At 34.1% G+C, this 18,186-nt stretch overlaps 1 protein-coding gene across 1 annotated transcript in view; it reads left to right on the forward strand.

Annotated features, from left to right (window-relative positions):
- The window catches only part of emilin1b (elastin microfibril interfacer 1b), a 34,569-nt gene that overhangs the window by 8,368 nt on the left and 8,015 nt on the right, over nucleotides 1–18,186 (forward strand). The window contains exon 2 of the mRNA XM_048190887.1: nucleotides 14,598–14,720. Coding sequence (XP_048046844.1) covers nucleotides 14,598–14,720 — 123 coding nt within the window. The remainder of the gene's footprint in view (nucleotides 1–14,597; nucleotides 14,721–18,186) is intronic.

Raw genomic sequence — 18,186 nt, forward strand, 5'->3', positions numbered from 1 at the left:
TAGAGAATTGCCTATTGCACCTTTAAATTAGGACATTTTAGTAGCTTTTATAAATGTGCTTAGAAAAAAAAAAAACATTACTAGTGTGCATCTTGAGACAAAACAATGGCATTAACTTATTTTAAGATATGTCAGTGAAAGTTGCTTTCAGTTAAAACAGCTTAAACATGCTTTAAGTGTTAGTTCACCCAAAAATGAAATTTCTGTCATTAATTACTCACCCTCATTTTGTTCAAAACCTGTAGCACCTTCGCTCATCTTCAGAACACAAATTAAGATACTTTTGATGAAATCCAAAAGGCTTTGCCATCACAGGAATAAATTACATTTTAAAATATAAAGTAAAATAGAAAACTATTATTTTAAATTATTTCAAAATATTACTGTTTTTAGTGTATTTTTGATTAAATAAATTCAGCCTTGGTGAGCAGAAGAGAATTCCAACAAAAACATTTTAAAAATCTTACGGACCCCAAACCAATCAATGTATATTCTCTGAAAAGTCTTAACATTTTCTGCAGTTCTGCTTCTCGAGCAAATTTACATTTTGTTTAAAGGACTAGTCAACAACAAGTCAAAAAATACTAATTAAAACCTCAAAAAGTCTCAAGAAATTTCTGCAGTATAGAGGTAAAATGTATCTAAAATGGGAGTAAATTCCATGCTGATTTTTAGCAGATTTGGTTAATCTGATATCATGTATATTCCCAAGAAATCACACAGATAAGTGTTTTTATGGTGATAATGTGAAGATTGATGTTAAATTCATTCATATCCTCAGTGGAGCATTCTAACTGAAAAGACAATTATGACAAAGAAGAATGAAAGGTGAAACTTGCTGTTTGAAAACATTGAGTACAATAAGATCTTAAATGTGAAGTGTGTCAATAATGATGGAGTTAGTTTAGCTAGCCCTGAAATGTGAATGTATCTCATAGGGATGAGTGTCCAGAGGATAGATTCAATCCAAGAATGGCATGAATGTCTAAATGTCTTTAGAGAAGACTTCTCTCCTGGCTTGTGTAAGCCACATCTGTGGTACGTCTGCTCATAAGGCATGTTCCTTCTCCTTTTGCTTTAGTGGAGTTCCAAGCTGAGACGCCACAGATGTGCCGCTGCGGTCAAACCCCTGCAGAAACCGCTTTCCTGTAACAGGAGCAAGTTACAGTATAACCACAAGGAAACATTTTTCCCACGAGCTTGCCCTTCCAGCATCAAATATGTGGCTCGTTCGGTAAAAGAGTGCCCTGACATTTACTAGTGCATTACTTATAAGGGTAATCATAACAGTGCGGCTTATCTGGAAATCAGAATGAGAAATAAAATTGGATGTGAACACCAAGAATATCTAAATATTGTCCTGAGCAGATAAGAGTGGGGTTAATAGGACATCTGTTAGTGGTGGTGTTGGATGTTGTGGAGGCTGAAGTCTCGTTGCTTATTCTGGCACAGTGTGTGATTTTTCCTACCTCTGCTTTATTTAAGGAGGTCATGAAAAAAGCGTTTAGCTCCAGATATTTAATATATTCTGGAAGATTTGAGTCGCAAAGGGGTCTTGTAGACATCAGTCTTCTTTGTGTACTCCGGATCAAATAAAGCCTGACTTTTGCTTTCCTTCCTATAGCACACGATTATGGCTATTATAGCTGTTTCATAAAGATAAAGTGCTTTTTGTTGCTTCTCATGCTTTCGTTTATCCCAGTTTAATGTGTAGAGACAATTAAGCTCTTTCAAGGTTGATTTCCCTCAAAAGTGGCACTGTCATGTGACCTACTGTACAAGCCGCCTCAGTGTTATGCGCTATAGTATATTTAAATCTTATCTTGGGACTTAGCTTTTATTATTTTGATGTGTACACTATTATTCATAAGTTTGGGGTCAGTAAGATTTTTTTTTTTTTAAAGAAATTAATACTTTTATTCAGCATGGACATTAAAAGTTATAGTAAAGCAAAAATTTATAGTAAAATTTATACACTCTAAAAAATGCTGTGTTGAAAACAACCCAAGCAACAAATTTGGTTGTTTTAACCAAGCAAATGGGTTATTTTAACCCAGCAGATGGGTTAAATGTTTGCCCAACCTGCTGGGAATTTTTATTTAACTCAACTATTGTTTAAAAATTACTGTATTGCTTGCTTAAAATGAACCCAAAATATGTTGGAAATTAACATTTATTAATATGTTTAATAAATGAACATTTACTAATATGTTTAATGAATAATAATTAAACCATAAACATTGCTTATTAATAAATGTTCACCTTTTGATTATTATTGTTGCCTCTAGTAATTATGTGTCTGATTTTTAATTTCCAACCTATTTTGGGTTCATTTTAAACCAGTCATATAGTCATTTTTAAACAATAGTTGGGTTAAATTAAATCTGCTCAGCATGTTGGCCAAACATTTAACCCAGTCGCTGGGTTTTTCCATTTTTAACCCAACTTGTACAATATTACAATATTGTATAATGTACAATATTAAGCAGCACAACCAGTTTAAACATTGGTAAAAGTTTAAAATGTTTCTTGAGCAGCAAATCAGCATATTAGAATGATTCCTGAAGGATCATGTGACACTGAAGACTGGAGTAATGATGCTGAAAAAAAAAAAAAAAAAAAAAAAAAAAAAAATATATATATATATATATATATATATATATATATATATATATACTTCCAAGAAAGTATATTATAGTATAAGAAACATATTTTTTAGTTTTTAATGTTGCATAAGTGTAGTGTTTGCTAACAGATGAGTGTTTGCGTGCAGGCAGCAGTCTAATCTTAAATGGCTGTGTTGGAAAGAAATGCCTCACCATTTGCAAAAACAGCCATAATGAGGGCTGTTTCCACATGATACGGCATGATTGCATTTTGGTAATGTTTGTAAACGGAGATGGAAACCATTGGCAACAACTACATGGTGCAAATTCATGCCATGCCTAACAATATCCGTATTGTGCTTGCGGGTCAGTTTTGATATTGTATCTCTGTATCAGGGTTTTAGTGTGGACACAGTTGGGGTGGAACTGGGAGTGGACATGCGTTTCAGCCCGGTGCCCTCTTGGACAGTCAGACAAGCATGTGTCCCCTCCTAGGGAGATACAAATAAGCAAGGCTGTAAAAACAAGCTGCCCGTGCAGCCACAGCTGCTTTGACCACTTCCTGTTGCATAGGTCAAAGGTCACGGTGTGCGGTGCACTGCCCGGGCAGCATGCAGGGTCGCTCGGAGGGGAAGATGTGTGGGTAGAGACAGAAAAGAAAGAAGAACTGAAGAAAAGCAAAGCGCATGATGATTGAGCCTTTGTGTGAAGCGCTGAAGCACAGGAAGTGAAAATGGCCAGGCTATTAAGTAAAACAAGAGGGAGTTTTATGTCATTGTGTGTTTTTATGGAGTTCAATATCAAAAGAATTTCTTCACTGAGAATCGTATTTTCTCGTTCATCTGTGTTCACTCTGTCGCACATACACTGTCTCTTTCTTTATTTGTGTAACTTGATAGTGTGTTTCATTATGCATTCAATCTCAAGTATGCAGAGGTAGGTTACTGATGGATGTGTAATTGCATTGTATAATCTCCAAAACCACAATTATCATTTCTTAAAGGAGTAGTTCACCCACAGATAAAAATTCTGTAATCCTTTACTCACACTCATGTCATTTTAACTCATATGACAGTTCATAGTGTCTGGTGAGCTCCAAAAATACACTATAAATATAGTTTATATGACTTGTGTGCTATATACTGTATCATCTTCTGAAGTCATATCATAGCTTTGTTTGAAAAACAGATGGAAATTTAAGTTGTTTTTTACTGAAAATCTCCCATCTGCTTTTTATTCTGAATACAGACACAAATGATTTCTATGGAAGCTTGTTTCCACCACTGAATAAAAAATAAAAAAGGTAATTGCAACTTTTTATCTCACAATTCCGACTTTTTTTCTCGCAATTACAGCTTTTTTTTGCTCATGATATAAACTTGCAGTTGCGTGTTTTAAAGGGGTGGTTCACTGTTTTTTTCTAGGCTTGATTGTGTTTATGGGGCGCAGTCTTAATGCTTGGTTTTTGAAAAAACGCTGTATTTTTCATATATTTTACCTTTATTCTACACCGCTGTTTCCATTGTCATTTGAACGGCTGGTTTGACTTCCTGATTCTATGATACCACTCCCTCCGAAATTCGCAATGGGCTCAGATTGATTAGCTGGCCCAGTGTATTGTGATTCGCTGAAGCGTCCGGAAAGGCCACGCCCCTTACCATTAGTTGTTACATGTGCTTCAGTGGAAATGTAAATAATGGCATCTATATTTCCTTATCAAATTGAGCCCGAATCAGACCCAGATAGCAGTAATGATGAAGAGGGTCAAGCAGAACCTGTGCAAGCATGGTTTTTAAAGGACGTTTCTGAATAGCAAGTATTTCCTTTTGTAATTGTGTGTCAAAGTGTTTAGATATGTCGTCACTTGTAAATGTTACTGCTGTTTGTTAGCATTAGCTGTAGCTGAATACATGACTGAGTAGCATTTTTGTAAAGGTATCGTTTAATTTATAGCATGAACAACTGTCTGTCTATGAACATAGAAGTTTGTTGGTGTTTGTTGCCGTTTGTTGGAGAAGTATGCAATAGAATTTAGCTAACTGGTTAGTAAAGCAAAAACACGTTGTTCTTTGTTTACTTCCTTGATGCAACCAAAAAATAGCAACATAATACATTTAAAAGACATGTACAAACAATAAAACGTGCTTACAGTTAAGGGCCCATAAACAGCAGCTTCTGCTTCTAAAGCGGGAACAATATCTCCATTTGCATTGAACTTTCAGCGCTGTAACTTTGCAGATACTGTTTATGCTCAAGCAGCAGCATTACACACTAACTAAAGTTAAAAAAGTGAAATCGCAATGAACCACCCCTTTAAAGTCAGAATTGCGAGTCAGTTCTGACTTTTTTTCTCAGAGTTGTGAGTTTATATCTCACAATTTCGACTTTATATCACGCAATTCTGACTTTATAATTATAGATATAAACTTGCAATTTCGAGAAAAAATCAGAATTGCAAGAAAATATGTCAGAATCACGAGAAAAAAGTCAGAATTAAGAAAAAAGTTTGAATTGCGAGACATAAACTCACAACTGCGAGAAAAAAGTCATAATTGCGATCTATTTAGTTTATATCACACAATTCTAATATTATAACTCACAATTCTGACTTTATAACTCACAATTGCGAGTTTAGTTCATGCAATTTTGACTATATAACTCGCATTTGCAAATTTATATCTCACAATTCTGACTTTATAACTCGCAATTGCGAGTTTATATCGCAATTCTGAGAAAAAAAAAGTCAGAATTGTGACATAAAAAGCAATTACCTTTTTTATTTTTTATTCAGTGGTGAAAACAAGCTTCCATAGATTTCAAAACCCAACCCCGGTTCACTGAAAAAATGTGCCTTTGGCAACATTTTTGCAAAATTGCATTGCTTCTTGTACACGTATGAAAATAATGTACCACCAACCCTTAACCACAAACATGCCATTTTTGCTTGCTTTGAGCTCTTTTATTGTGACTCATATTTCACGGGACACCACGTCAAAAATGTAATGCTGTACCAGGTGAGTTACTGAGCAAGTTTACTGCATCAGGAAAGCCACACATATGAAGCTGATTATGTAATCAAATGTATTAGTTTACAAATCTTGCACTTGTAAAAGTGTTTGAGATCATAATATAGAATTGTGCAAGGAACCTCATGAAAATAAGTCTTTATTATTCAAAAATCTATCCTCGTATTTATCATTTGTGTGAAAGGAATAAAAGCTGTTGGTGTTTTACTGCCACTAGTATTCATTTCAGCTACAGTCAAGCCAAAAATTATTCAGACATTTTTGATATTTTTGATATATTTTTACTAGTGGGTGCAGGACACTATAGCAAAATAAAGTAAACTGTGACGTATTATACCCAAAAATTCTTCATACAGTGGACTACCAGTAAAATTGATCAAAATTTGTAACCAAAAATTATTCAGCCACTTTGACCTGACCATGTTTTGCTTAAGTGTTATCTGACATAATTAGATTATTTTTTTCTGACACAGTTTAACTCTGAGATCTTGTCATTTTATTACCATTTTTTTAAACTATAGTGAATAAACTGCATTAATGAATGAAATGTTAAAGGTGTGTGAATAAATTTTGGTTTGACTGTATAAACCGCAGTGGATTAAGATGTACAGTTTTTTGGAGTTTTGCAAAAAATATAGGTAGAGACACATTTTTCCAGTGAGCCTATGTTGAAAAAACTGCTTCTGTGAGGTCTGGTCCTCACACAAAGCTAGCATGCAGCATAAGAAGACATTAAATATTGCACATAAGCTGTATGGGCTGCTTTTAGGTTTTTTTTTTTGTTGTTTGTTTGTTTGTTTTGTCCCTTTTTTGGACCTTAACATAAGCAGTCACTAAACTGTTTGTGTATTAAAAAGAGCTATTTTAAGATTCTTCAGCATTTTTCACCTTGTGTTTTCCTCACACTAGAAATCAAACAGGTTTGGATCAACATGAGAGTGAGTAAATTACAATATTTTAATTTTGGGGTAAACTACATCTTTAAACTTGGAGTCTCATGAAAAGACTGTTACTATAGGCCATTGTTGTTGTTCTTGTGACTTTTCCATTACTTTTCCATACATATTCCAAGCATGTGAGGACAATCAGAAGCTGAAGTCATTCCTAAAAGCATGAGGCAGCTAATTTTGCATGATGTCACCTACTGCATCTCAAACACCATGGGAATAAGAACCGTCCAGCCTCTGCTAGTAGCCACTAGCCTCTACATGTGTTAATCATTGGCACTTTGCTCTATGACTCTGTGTAAACATATCAGTATCAATCAGTAGGCCGGGTGGGAGAGGAGGCCTCATGGTTACTAAATGAGTGGGGGACATCGTCTTGGCGCTAGATCCAGGATTACAGTTCATATAAGAACCGCTAAGATCCCGAATTGAGAAATATCTAAGGTGACATGAATATATAAGACTTTCCAAGAAACAGGCCAAAGCTGAAGGTGATCATATAGAGAAGCACTCATAGAGAGTTTGAAAAGTTATAGCATACTAGTATACACTACTGTTCAAAAGTTTGGGATCAGTAAGATTTGTTAAATAAATTATTTATTCTACAAGGATGAGTTACATTGATCACAAGTGAGAATAAACCTTCTATTTAAAATAAATGCTGTACTTTCGAACTTTCTATTCATCAAAGAATCCTGAAAAAATGTATCTCTGTTTCTAGAAAAATATTAGGCAGAACTGTTTTAATAATAAAAAATGTTTCTTGATCACCAAATTAGCATATTAGAATTATTTCTGAAGGATCATGTGACACTGAAGACTGGAGTAATGATGCTGACAATTCAACTTTACTGTCACAGGAATAAATTATGTTTTAACATATATTCAAATAGAAAAGTACGGAAGAGGATTAGGGCCAAGCAATAATAAAAAAATAAAACCATCTCGAGATTAAAGTTGTTAAATTTCGAGAAAAAAACTTGTTAAATTTCGAGAAAAAAGTCGAGATAAAATGTTGAGAATAAACTTGTTAAATTACGAGAAAAAACTTGTTAAATTTTTTTTCTTTTTTCTCGTAATTTAACGACTTTTTTCACGTAATTTAATGACTTTATTCTCATAATTTAATGAGTTTATTCTCAACATTTTATCTCGACTTTTTTTCTCGAAATTTAACGACATTTTTCTCATAATTTAACGAATTTGTTCTCGTAATTTAACAACTTTTTTCACGTAATTTAATGACTTTATTCTCATAATTTAATGACTTTATTCTCAACATTTTATCTCGACTTTTTTCTCGAAATTTAATGACTTTATTCTCAACATTTTATCTCGACTTTTTTCTCGAAATTTAACGAGTTTTTTTCTCGTAATTTAACGAGTTTATTCTCAACATTTTATCTCGACTTTTTTTCTCGTAATTTTAACAACATTTTTCTCATAATTTAACGAATTTGTTCTCGTAATTTAACGACTTTATTCTCAACATTTTATCTCGACTTTTTTTCTCGTAATTTTAACAACATTTTTCTCATAATTTAACGAATTTGTTCTCGTAATTTAACGACTTTATTCTCAACATTTTATCTCGACTTTTTTCTCGAAATTTAACAAGTTTTTTTCTCGTAATTTAACGAGTTTATTCTCAACATTTTATCTCGACTTTTTTCTCGAAATTTAACAAGTTTTTTTCTCGTAATTTAACGAGTTTATTCTCAACATTTTATCTCGACTTTTTTTCTCGAAATTTAACTACATTTTTCTCATAATTTAACGAATTTGTTCTCGTAATTTAACGACTTTATTCTCAACATTTTATCTCGACTTTTTTCTCGAAATTTAACAAGTTTTTTTCTCGTAATTTAACGAGTTTATTCTCAACATTTTATCTCGACTTTTTTTCTCGAAATTTAACTACATTTTTCTCATAATTTAACGAATTTGTTCTCGTAATTTAACGACTTTTTCCTCATAATTTAATGACTTTATTCTCAACATTTTATCTCGACTTTTTTCTCGTAATTTAATGAGTTTATTCTCAACATTTTATTTCGACTTTTTCTCTCGAAATTTAACGAGTTTTTTCTTGTAATTTAACAAGTTTATTGTCAACATTTTATCTTGACTTTTTTCTTGAAATTTAACGAGTTTTTTCTCGTAATTTAATGAGTTTATTCTCAACATTTCATTTCGACTTTTTTTCTCGAAATTTAACAACTTTAATCTCGAGATGGTTTTATTTTTTTATTATTGCTTGGCCCTAATCCTCTTCCGTAGAAAAGTTATTTTAAATTGTAAAAATATTTCACAATATTACTATTAATAAAGTAAAGAGACTTCTTTCAAAAACATAAAAAAAAAATCTTATAGACCCCAAACTTTTGAACAATATAGTGTAATCATTTAGCTTTGTCACAGTCAGCATAAAGTGTCAGTTTATGAACAAACGTTATTGACAAAGACATGGAAAAGATATCCATCAGTGAACAATGCAAGATCTATATGATCATACATGTATGAAAATACTGCTTGGTTTTGGAACAGTTAAATACATTTTAAATGACTTAAATTAGTTTCTTCCTGGTTAAATTGCTCCCTAGATAATGGAAAATTTCTGCAATCCGTTCTGCTCCATTGTTGTAGGTTTACTGGAGAAGGTCCAGGAAATGATATCATTGGATTGGATTATGGAGCCTGTTGCACATGTATATTCATGTACTCATATATTTAAGTCATATTTTTAACACATAGATGATGTGGCCATGGTTAAACGTGCCAAATGTGCCAAATTTGGTTGAACGTTCCTTCAAAACGTTACATTCGTCTGATGTAATTTCTGTCCTGGGAGAAGCAATTACGGCCTTTATTGAGGGAATGGTCGGAGAGGACTGTTTTCAGCAGTGCTGAGGAACAAAGAGATGACTGTATCTTTATGCCAGACACCCTACATTAGATTATGTCATTTTTATGACAGATAATTAAGAGAATGGTGTGTGTGTGTGTCAGAGAGACAGGGACAGAGAGTTAGTAAATTCAAAATGGCATTTATACCATTGAAGGGCTCTGCAAGAAGAGAGTGATATTCATAAGTTTTTACGTTTACTTTAACGCATTTGGCAGACACAAAGTGACTTGCATTGCATTTAAAACATACACATTTCATCCGTTCCTGTAAACCATGGGAATCAAAGTCATGACCAGGGCATTGCTTAACAGAAAACTGTGGGATTTAAGGGAGTCATTTTGCCATTTGTTATCATGTGATGGGAAGACCTTACATGGTCCTTATTTTTTAATGCTTTTTAACCAAACATCACACAGAGAGACAGTAACCAATGTGAATTAAACAACACAATCAATGCTAACATCATGTGCAACAATGTATTGCAGAATGGGTCCATTATCTTCTTTAAGATTTCTTCACAGTCTTATATTTGACTTTTGAGTCTTTCACTGTGCTGCAATGAGTTTTTAGATCCAAGTAGGTGACATAATCATAACATCAGGATAACATTACTTTCTTACTCTGAAATGTGCTTCTGTTTTAGCATATTTCATTTATTTTGTCACGCTTTTGATCTCAAGCGATTACACAGACAGTTTTTAAGTCATGACGTTTCTACATGACTACATTTTTATTTTACTCTTACTAAACCCATTCATTTGCGTCACTTATGACTGTAAAGTCGTTTATTTTGGAAACCAAAAATGATGTAATGGAAAAATATGAAAACATCCTCATAATATCACTTTTTGGGTACTGGAATAATCTCTCGTCGGTTCAAAGGGAGGCTACACACACTGAGATACATGTAAAGCTGCCAAATGCACTTTATTTTGTCCGCTTTTTTCTGTATTCTCTCATATTTTCCATTCTTTTTGGAGCTGAAACATGTTGAGAGTCTCTGTAAAGTCATGAGATGCATGAGTGTTCGATGAAAGCGAGCCTGAAATGAAAATTCTGCATGACAAATCTGCTAAGAATGTGGATCATTCACGGCTGGCTGTAGAGGACTGGAAACACTGTGGTCGGGTTCACTCCAATCAACAGTTGAAAAACAAATACTAGTGGGCTGAAGCAGCCTGATAACTTTGCAAAATCTTTAAACCTAGAAAGTTCCTCGCAAAAACAGCTAGCATTACATGTGGTATTATTATGCTCCATATTAAGTAATGGATTGCCCAACTTAACGCCATGAATTAGATACGGGTCAGTGAACCTTGTCATGTTACAATTAAGGATGGATTTTTTTTAATAGTTGTGGAGGATATTAACAGTAATGGAGATATAAAAGCTAGCATTTCTGTTGAAACTCCCTGTTGAAACGTTAAAGGGTTAGTTCACCCAAAAATGGAAATTCTGTCATTAATTACTCACCCTAATGTTGTTTTACACCCGTAAGACCTTCGTTCATCTTCGGAACACAAATTAAGATATTTTTGATTAAATCTGATGGCTCATTGAGGCCTCTATAGAGCTTTGGAGGTTGACTTCACACAATCTAAACTCCCCCATTTTGGCGAAAATACGAAATAATTTTATCGTATTCCTAAGGATCCTGATAAACGACTGAAATGGTTCACTGCAATAAAATGTGCCAACCAACAAAAACCCCAAAATAACGACTTTTCAACAATATCTAGTGATAGGCGATTTCAAAACACTGCTTCGAAGCTTTACAAATCTTTTGTTTGTTTCGAATCAGTTGTTCGGAGCACCAAAGTCACATGATTTCAGCAGTTTGATACGCGATCCGAATCACTGATTTGAAACAAAAGATTCGTAAAGCTTTGAAGCACTGTTTCGAAGCAATACCATCACTAGATATTGTTGAAAAGTTGTTATTTTGGGGGGTTTTTTGGCGCACAAAAATATTCTCATCGCTTTATAATATTAAGGTAGAACCATTGAACTCACATGAATCTCTTGAACTGTTTTTAATATATTTTTAGTACCTTTCTGGATCTTGAGAGGTTCAGTGACATTGGCCTCACTGAGCCATCGGATTTCATCAAAAATATTTTAATTTGTGTTCTGAAGATGAACGAAGGTCTTACGGGTGTGGAACGACATGAGGGTGAGTAATTACTGACAGAATTGTCATTTTTGGGTGAACTAACCCTTTAAGTGTGGCTGGGACATATTAAAGGGATCTTTCCTTTTAAAAAAGCCAATAGGCTTTTAGTATTAGTTACTTCCTTGTTATTTGCACATGCTATTAGGGGAGGAGCTTTCTTATTCTAGAAAGCATTTGATTGGACAAAAATCTGTGTAGTTCATCATGAGTCATGAATATTTTTGATCAGTTTTCCTTGTGTATATCTATTAAAAGTTCATTTTGTCAAGTTTCGGAGCACACTATCATATATAGATGACCTCAAAGCTAACAGATATGGACTAAAGGCTACAAAACTCTCATTTTGTTCTTTAAAATGTGATTCTGATTTGTCAAAACACTGCATTTTCTCTTATAATTCATTATAAACCTCCTTTCATTTAGCCAGCATGGATTATATTGTGATGTCATTACTCTGATCTAGCAACATCTGTGTTTAATATCGAAGGTCAAAACATGAAATTGTGCTGGCAATATGTGCGAGTGTCCCGAGCAGCTGTGGAGGCAGGAAATCCACCATAGGTCACCGATGAACCATGCGCAATCAAAGCAGGAGTCAGGTGGTAATGGTCAAATGTGTCCACGTGTCTTGGGAAAATTAAGCGTTTTTTCCATGACAAGCCATTTATTGGGTAACTTCCTTTTATTATTACGAAATGCATTTGCAAACAGAATGGGTCATCTGTTGATTACTGCTTTGAAAAGACCTGTTAGGAACAACTGACAAACTGCTAAAGAATAGGATATATATATATATATATATATATATATATATATATATATATATATATATATATATATATATATATATATATAAATATATAAAAATATAAAATGGTTTGTTCCTGTCCTTGATTCTGATTGGTCAATAGCTGTGTTTTATTCATGATAAAACACGGCTATGACCGCTTCACCCAATGGTTCTGTGTATCACTACACAACACCCTTAGCAACCACTCTTAGCAATGTAAACTGTATGTTCTCAATTGATATTGTTCACTGAAGTGTATTATGTAGAAGAGTATTATGAGAAAGAGATCAAGTGAACGAGTTTATTACCTGCATTCAGATTTAGCATTTTCCTTCAGGTCAGTCCTATGTTCATAATAAAAAAATCTGTTTAAATGTCCAATGTATTATCTTGTCCTTTTAACAGTTAAGGGGTTTTCCCGTGACTGACAGCACTAGTCAAAGCATTTGTCAGTTGCATCTTGTTCCGTGTTCACAACAATTCAGTCTTTTCAATATAAAAGTCTTCGCTACTGACTGACACACTCATAAAGACAGTCTTTGCCGCCATCTAATGGTGTAATAATGTAACTTCTGTTGCTGTTCACGGTCAGGGACTATTTTTTATGGCAGAAGGAAGCCTTTTAGTGACAGTTTACTTCATGAAAGTTGCATTGATACATATTTTTGGCTTTAATATTTGTATTATGTGGTAACCATTTTATAAAAGCAATATATACAGTGGTGTGAATAAGTGTTTACCCCCTTCCTGATTTTTTATTTTTTTGCATGTTTGTCACACTTTAATGTTTCAGATCATCAAACAAATTTAAATATTAATCAAAGACAACACAAGTAAACACAGCATGCAGTTTTTAAATGAAGGTTTTTATTATGAAGGGAATGCAAAATCTAAACCCACATGGCCCTGTGTGAGAAACTTTTATTAGGGGGCAAACACTTTTTCACACCACTATATATATATATATATATATATATATATATATATATAGATGCAGTGTCCTCACCAGACACATTTGTATCTGTAGTTGTTTGTCCACATAAAACACAAAACTTCTGTGTGACGTGAAACAGCCATTAAAAAAGATAGTTGATATTTGATGCATGTATTTTTGACGTTGAAGATATTCAATGCATTATTATATTGATATTATTTAAGGACTAATTAATTTATATTTTTTGAAAGTTTTTTCTTTCTTTTTATTAATTTCCATCTATTTTTTAAATTACTCTTATTATTATTTAAAAGAATATATTTGTGAACTAATGAGATTTGGGTAACTCCTTTGAAATAGAAACCAAGTGATAGACACAATATCACAACATTAATGAACATTATGAAAATGAAATGAAACTTTTGCATGGGGCCATTTGTGGGAATCCATGCTGAGTTTAATCCTAATGAGAAGAAATGATATTCATTGACTTTTTTGCAGCTGCACTCATGGTTGTCTGGTTTAACACGATTGTGTCGATGCATTAGAAATCATGTTTAGTTGGCCTCTGAAAAGAAAATCTTTTTTTTTTTTCTTTCTGAAGAGACACAGCATGAGTCCGATGTGCACTGATAGCAATATTTATTGCAACAGTCTGAGGTGTAACCTAAACTTAATTCATGAGGGCTTAGCGAATAACCACAAAAGACAAACTGCTTCTGCATTACACACAGCAGACAATCACGTAGTTTGTTGCCCTTACTAGTAGACTAAAACAAAACTGGGATGAAACCAAAGATAAGTGATGCAACCAACATGCTTTTACTGCAGTCAGCGTGGAGCCCAACAGATGTTTGAATTCCCATTGCATGCAGCAGAGAGATTGTATCAGCTTGATTCCTGAGCTTGTTGACATTGGTGTGAGGGACAGTGTCCACTAAGAGTAGCGAGAGACTATTTATTTGCAGATTTCTACAAATTTATGAGGCCAGAGGACATAAAGATCACTCAGACTGGGGGGAATCACTGTAAATCTAACACAGGCGCTAGCTTGAGGCCACATAAGGGGAGATGCGCTTTAAATTCGCTACTTTGGAGACCTCCATTAGTTCATGTTTTAAATGGAGTACGGCTGTGAGTCGCAGTTGTGGAATTTTTCATATTTCATTTTTAAAGATCCATTCCTACAAGAACTATATTTTTTTTCTTACAGAAACTGGTGTGCATATGTGGTGACCAAGACAGTGAGCTGTGTGGTGGAAGATGGAGTGGAGACTTATGTGAAGCCTGACTATCAGCCATGTTCATGGGGCATTCAGTGCGCCCGTGTTGTAGTGTAAGTACATGTCCTTTTCTCAAGTATAGCTTGTTTTGGTTTCATTTTGTCTGTGTTCTGTTTCTGTTTGTCTGCCTGATTTGGGAGTTAGGCAACATCCACACGAAGACAGAGCTTTCCCTAACCGTTTTTTTTTCCTCGTTCTAAATAAAAAATGTCTCAAGAAATATCCGTGTACACATGAAACCACTGAAACCGACTCAAAACGATGTAGTATACATGCCAGACCAGTATGTGGCGCTGTATTTCTTCCACAGAGATACACTAAAAACTGAGAAGAAGACTAAACCTTGCGCGCTGTATACAAACTTTAGTAAAGCTTAGTAATAAAGCTTTACTTCAGTAAAGCTAATAGGCTCAGTACCTTCTGCAGCATGAACACAAGCATGTAGTCCGCGATTGTTGTTGTTGTTGCTGTTATATGACGTAGCGGTGTCTGACTAGGGATCGAGACGTGGGATGATGACGTTTCATAAAATACACAAAAATGCAAGGGTGTCATTTTCAGATTTATCCACTCCGCTTCACTTGGTTTAAAAAAATAACGGTTTCAGGCTCCCAAAAATCCAGATCCGTCTGGAACAAACGCCGATATGATACAAAAATTTTACATATATGGCTAAATGCGTCTCCGTGTGTACGGGCTCTTAGTTTCCATGGTTGTTAATTATTTAAAACCCATTTTAGCCCACCGGCAGTGTATGGTTGTCATTTTTCTTTTGTAAGTATTTTTCTAGATGTTTTCCATGTTTTATGTCTCAATGACATGCAAAAAAACATCCAAATAAAGGATTTCAAGAACAAAAAAAAGGTATTCACTTCCTTCCTGTGACATGAGGCTGTCAGTTTCCAACCCCTACTTCCAGGAAGCATATTGAAGGCAAACCCTCCCAAAGAAAAGTCATTTTCATGTTAATATTAAGATTTTTTTGTTGACATATATATATCTATGTAATCATGAGGGACTCTAGAATCATCCAAACAGGGTCAATTTTATTAAATTAAGATTTATACATCATCTGAAAGCTGAATATATATAAGCTTTTCATTGATGTATGGTTTGTTAAGATAGGACATTTGGCCGAGATACAACTATTTGAAAATCTGGAATCTGAAGGTACAAAAAAATTTAAATATTGAGAAAATCACCTTAAATTTGACCAAATGAAGTCCATAACAATGTATATCCACTCACAAAAAGAATTTGTTATATATTTATGGTAGAACATTTACAAAATATCTTCATGGAACATGATCTTTACTTAATATCCTAATGATTTTTGGCATTAAAGAAAAAATTTTGACCCAAACAATGTATTGTTGCTAATAGCTACAAATATACCCGTGTGAATTATGACTGGGTTTGTGGTCCAGGGTCACATATAGATGTAATTTTTTCTAATGAACAATGTAATTTAACATTTTGATTCACAACGCTCTGTTGGAGCAACTAAACAGCTGCACTTTGTTCTTCACGATGTTCCACCACTTTAAGACTAATGGATTTGTTGTTTGTTTTGTTTTCATATTCAAGAGATTATAAGCTAGATGCAGCTTTTTTGTGTTCGCTTCGAATGTTCTTCAACTTTGATTGGTCTGTTGATCTGTTGAAAGCAGTTATTTTGAGTTAGATGCATAAATGTTATCCTCCTATTCAAATTTTACATTGAGAGGAGCATACAACATATTTGCCCACCGGCAACTATAGTTGCCGCACATTCAAACACGTTTTTTAAGAAAAAAAAAAGAAGGAAAAAACCTGGGGAAAATAAATGCAGAACATTTTCACATAGGACACTATTAACTATATGCATGAAACCATTCAGAAAAATTTGGGCACAAATGGGTTAACACCTGTTCTGTTTCAGATAATCATCCCCAGTGTATTTAAGCCCTCAGTTCCTTGTGTTCCATTGTCTGATCTCGTTGATATTAAGTAGTTGTTTTAAATTATTTCTCCTGTGAAGTCCTGCGTTTTCTGTTGTTGGATTAAAAAACACTGTTTTATCTGTATTGGACCTTTTTCGTCTCGTCCAAAATTATAATTAGTTAGTAAAAGCTGGTACACCATGTGAAAATGTTGTCTCTATGCTTCATGCTTCACCTCTGGCTCGTTTCACCAGCTGTGCATAAGTTACAACTACTTAGTAAAGTAACTCTATGTATAAACTATATATTTACAGAAGCCTTTTACCAGGAGTAACGAATGAAATTAAACAGAAGATTGACTGAATTGCATCAATATACTTTCTTCACTGTCTTCTCTAGTGCAGCTTTTTTGTGTATTCCCATGGGCGGGGATTATTTAAATGAGTAACACTGTGACTTCACAAAACCCGGAAAAAACACATCGTAGTCCAAACGAGTCATTCATTGTAGTTCTTGGAATGTGGATTCTGTTAAATAAAATATATCCCTTTGGAGTGGACTTTGAGCTTTGTAACCTTGCAGATGTTTTTCAAGTTAAAACAGCAAAATTACACACTAACTAAACTTGAAAAAATGAAAAAGCATAATAGGACCCCTTTAATAATGCACCTCCATAAGCATGTAATAAATAAAATCAATCATAATGAATAAATGTCATTCCTTATGTTGTTGTTTTTTGTATCAGTATTTATGTATTGTTTCTTATTAATTTCAAATACAGTTTCAGAATGTTATTCATCTATAAAAATACTTGTGTTATTTCATGATTAAGTATCGTATTTCAGTGGAAACTTATTTTTTAGTTATGTGAGGCAAAATAAGTTAGAATCAACCTTAAATTGAATGATTGATTATGATGTAATGTTGCTGTTTGAGCATAAACAACATCTGCAAAGTTCAATGAAAAGGGAGATATTTTCTTTTAAAGAATTCTCTGTTTAAGGACTACAACAAACGGCTTGTAGGGACTACAACGAGCTTCTTCCCAGGTTAGTGACATCACTAACCCTAAAATGTACATAAACCCTGCCCCCGAGAACATGCAACAAAGGGGGTGAGGCCATGTTGAGCTGCTTTAGAGAAGAGGAAGAGTTGTTGTAGAAGAGTGTTGTTACCATGCCGTCATTTTACGCCGGACTGCTTCACAAATGAGGGTCAATTTAATGCTGGATTTGCACAAAAGATTAACATAACTGCACATGCTAGTCGATTAGTTGATTCAACTCCACATCAACTACATAAATTTATCCACTAAGCGTTCAGAAACGTCCATTTGCATTCTAAAAGTTGTAACTTCTTCCTGAGCTCCTCCATCAGTGTCCGGTTTGAATAAATGTAAGGTTGAACACCGTTACTGATAATCATCATTTTGGCTGTGTGAGATTCTCCAGTGTTGTTGTTGTTGAGTATCTGAGGCACGAGCTGTTAAAGCTCCGCTCTCTTTTAGAAAGCGGGCTGGGAACAGCAGCTCATTTGCATCTAAAGGGACACACAAAAATGACGGCATGGTAACAACACTCTTCTACAACTAGCTAGT

This window comes from Megalobrama amblycephala, linkage group LG5 (genome assembly GCF_018812025.1).
Source record: "Megalobrama amblycephala isolate DHTTF-2021 linkage group LG5, ASM1881202v1, whole genome shotgun sequence".
Taxonomy (NCBI): Eukaryota; Metazoa; Chordata; class Actinopteri; order Cypriniformes; family Xenocyprididae; genus Megalobrama; species Megalobrama amblycephala.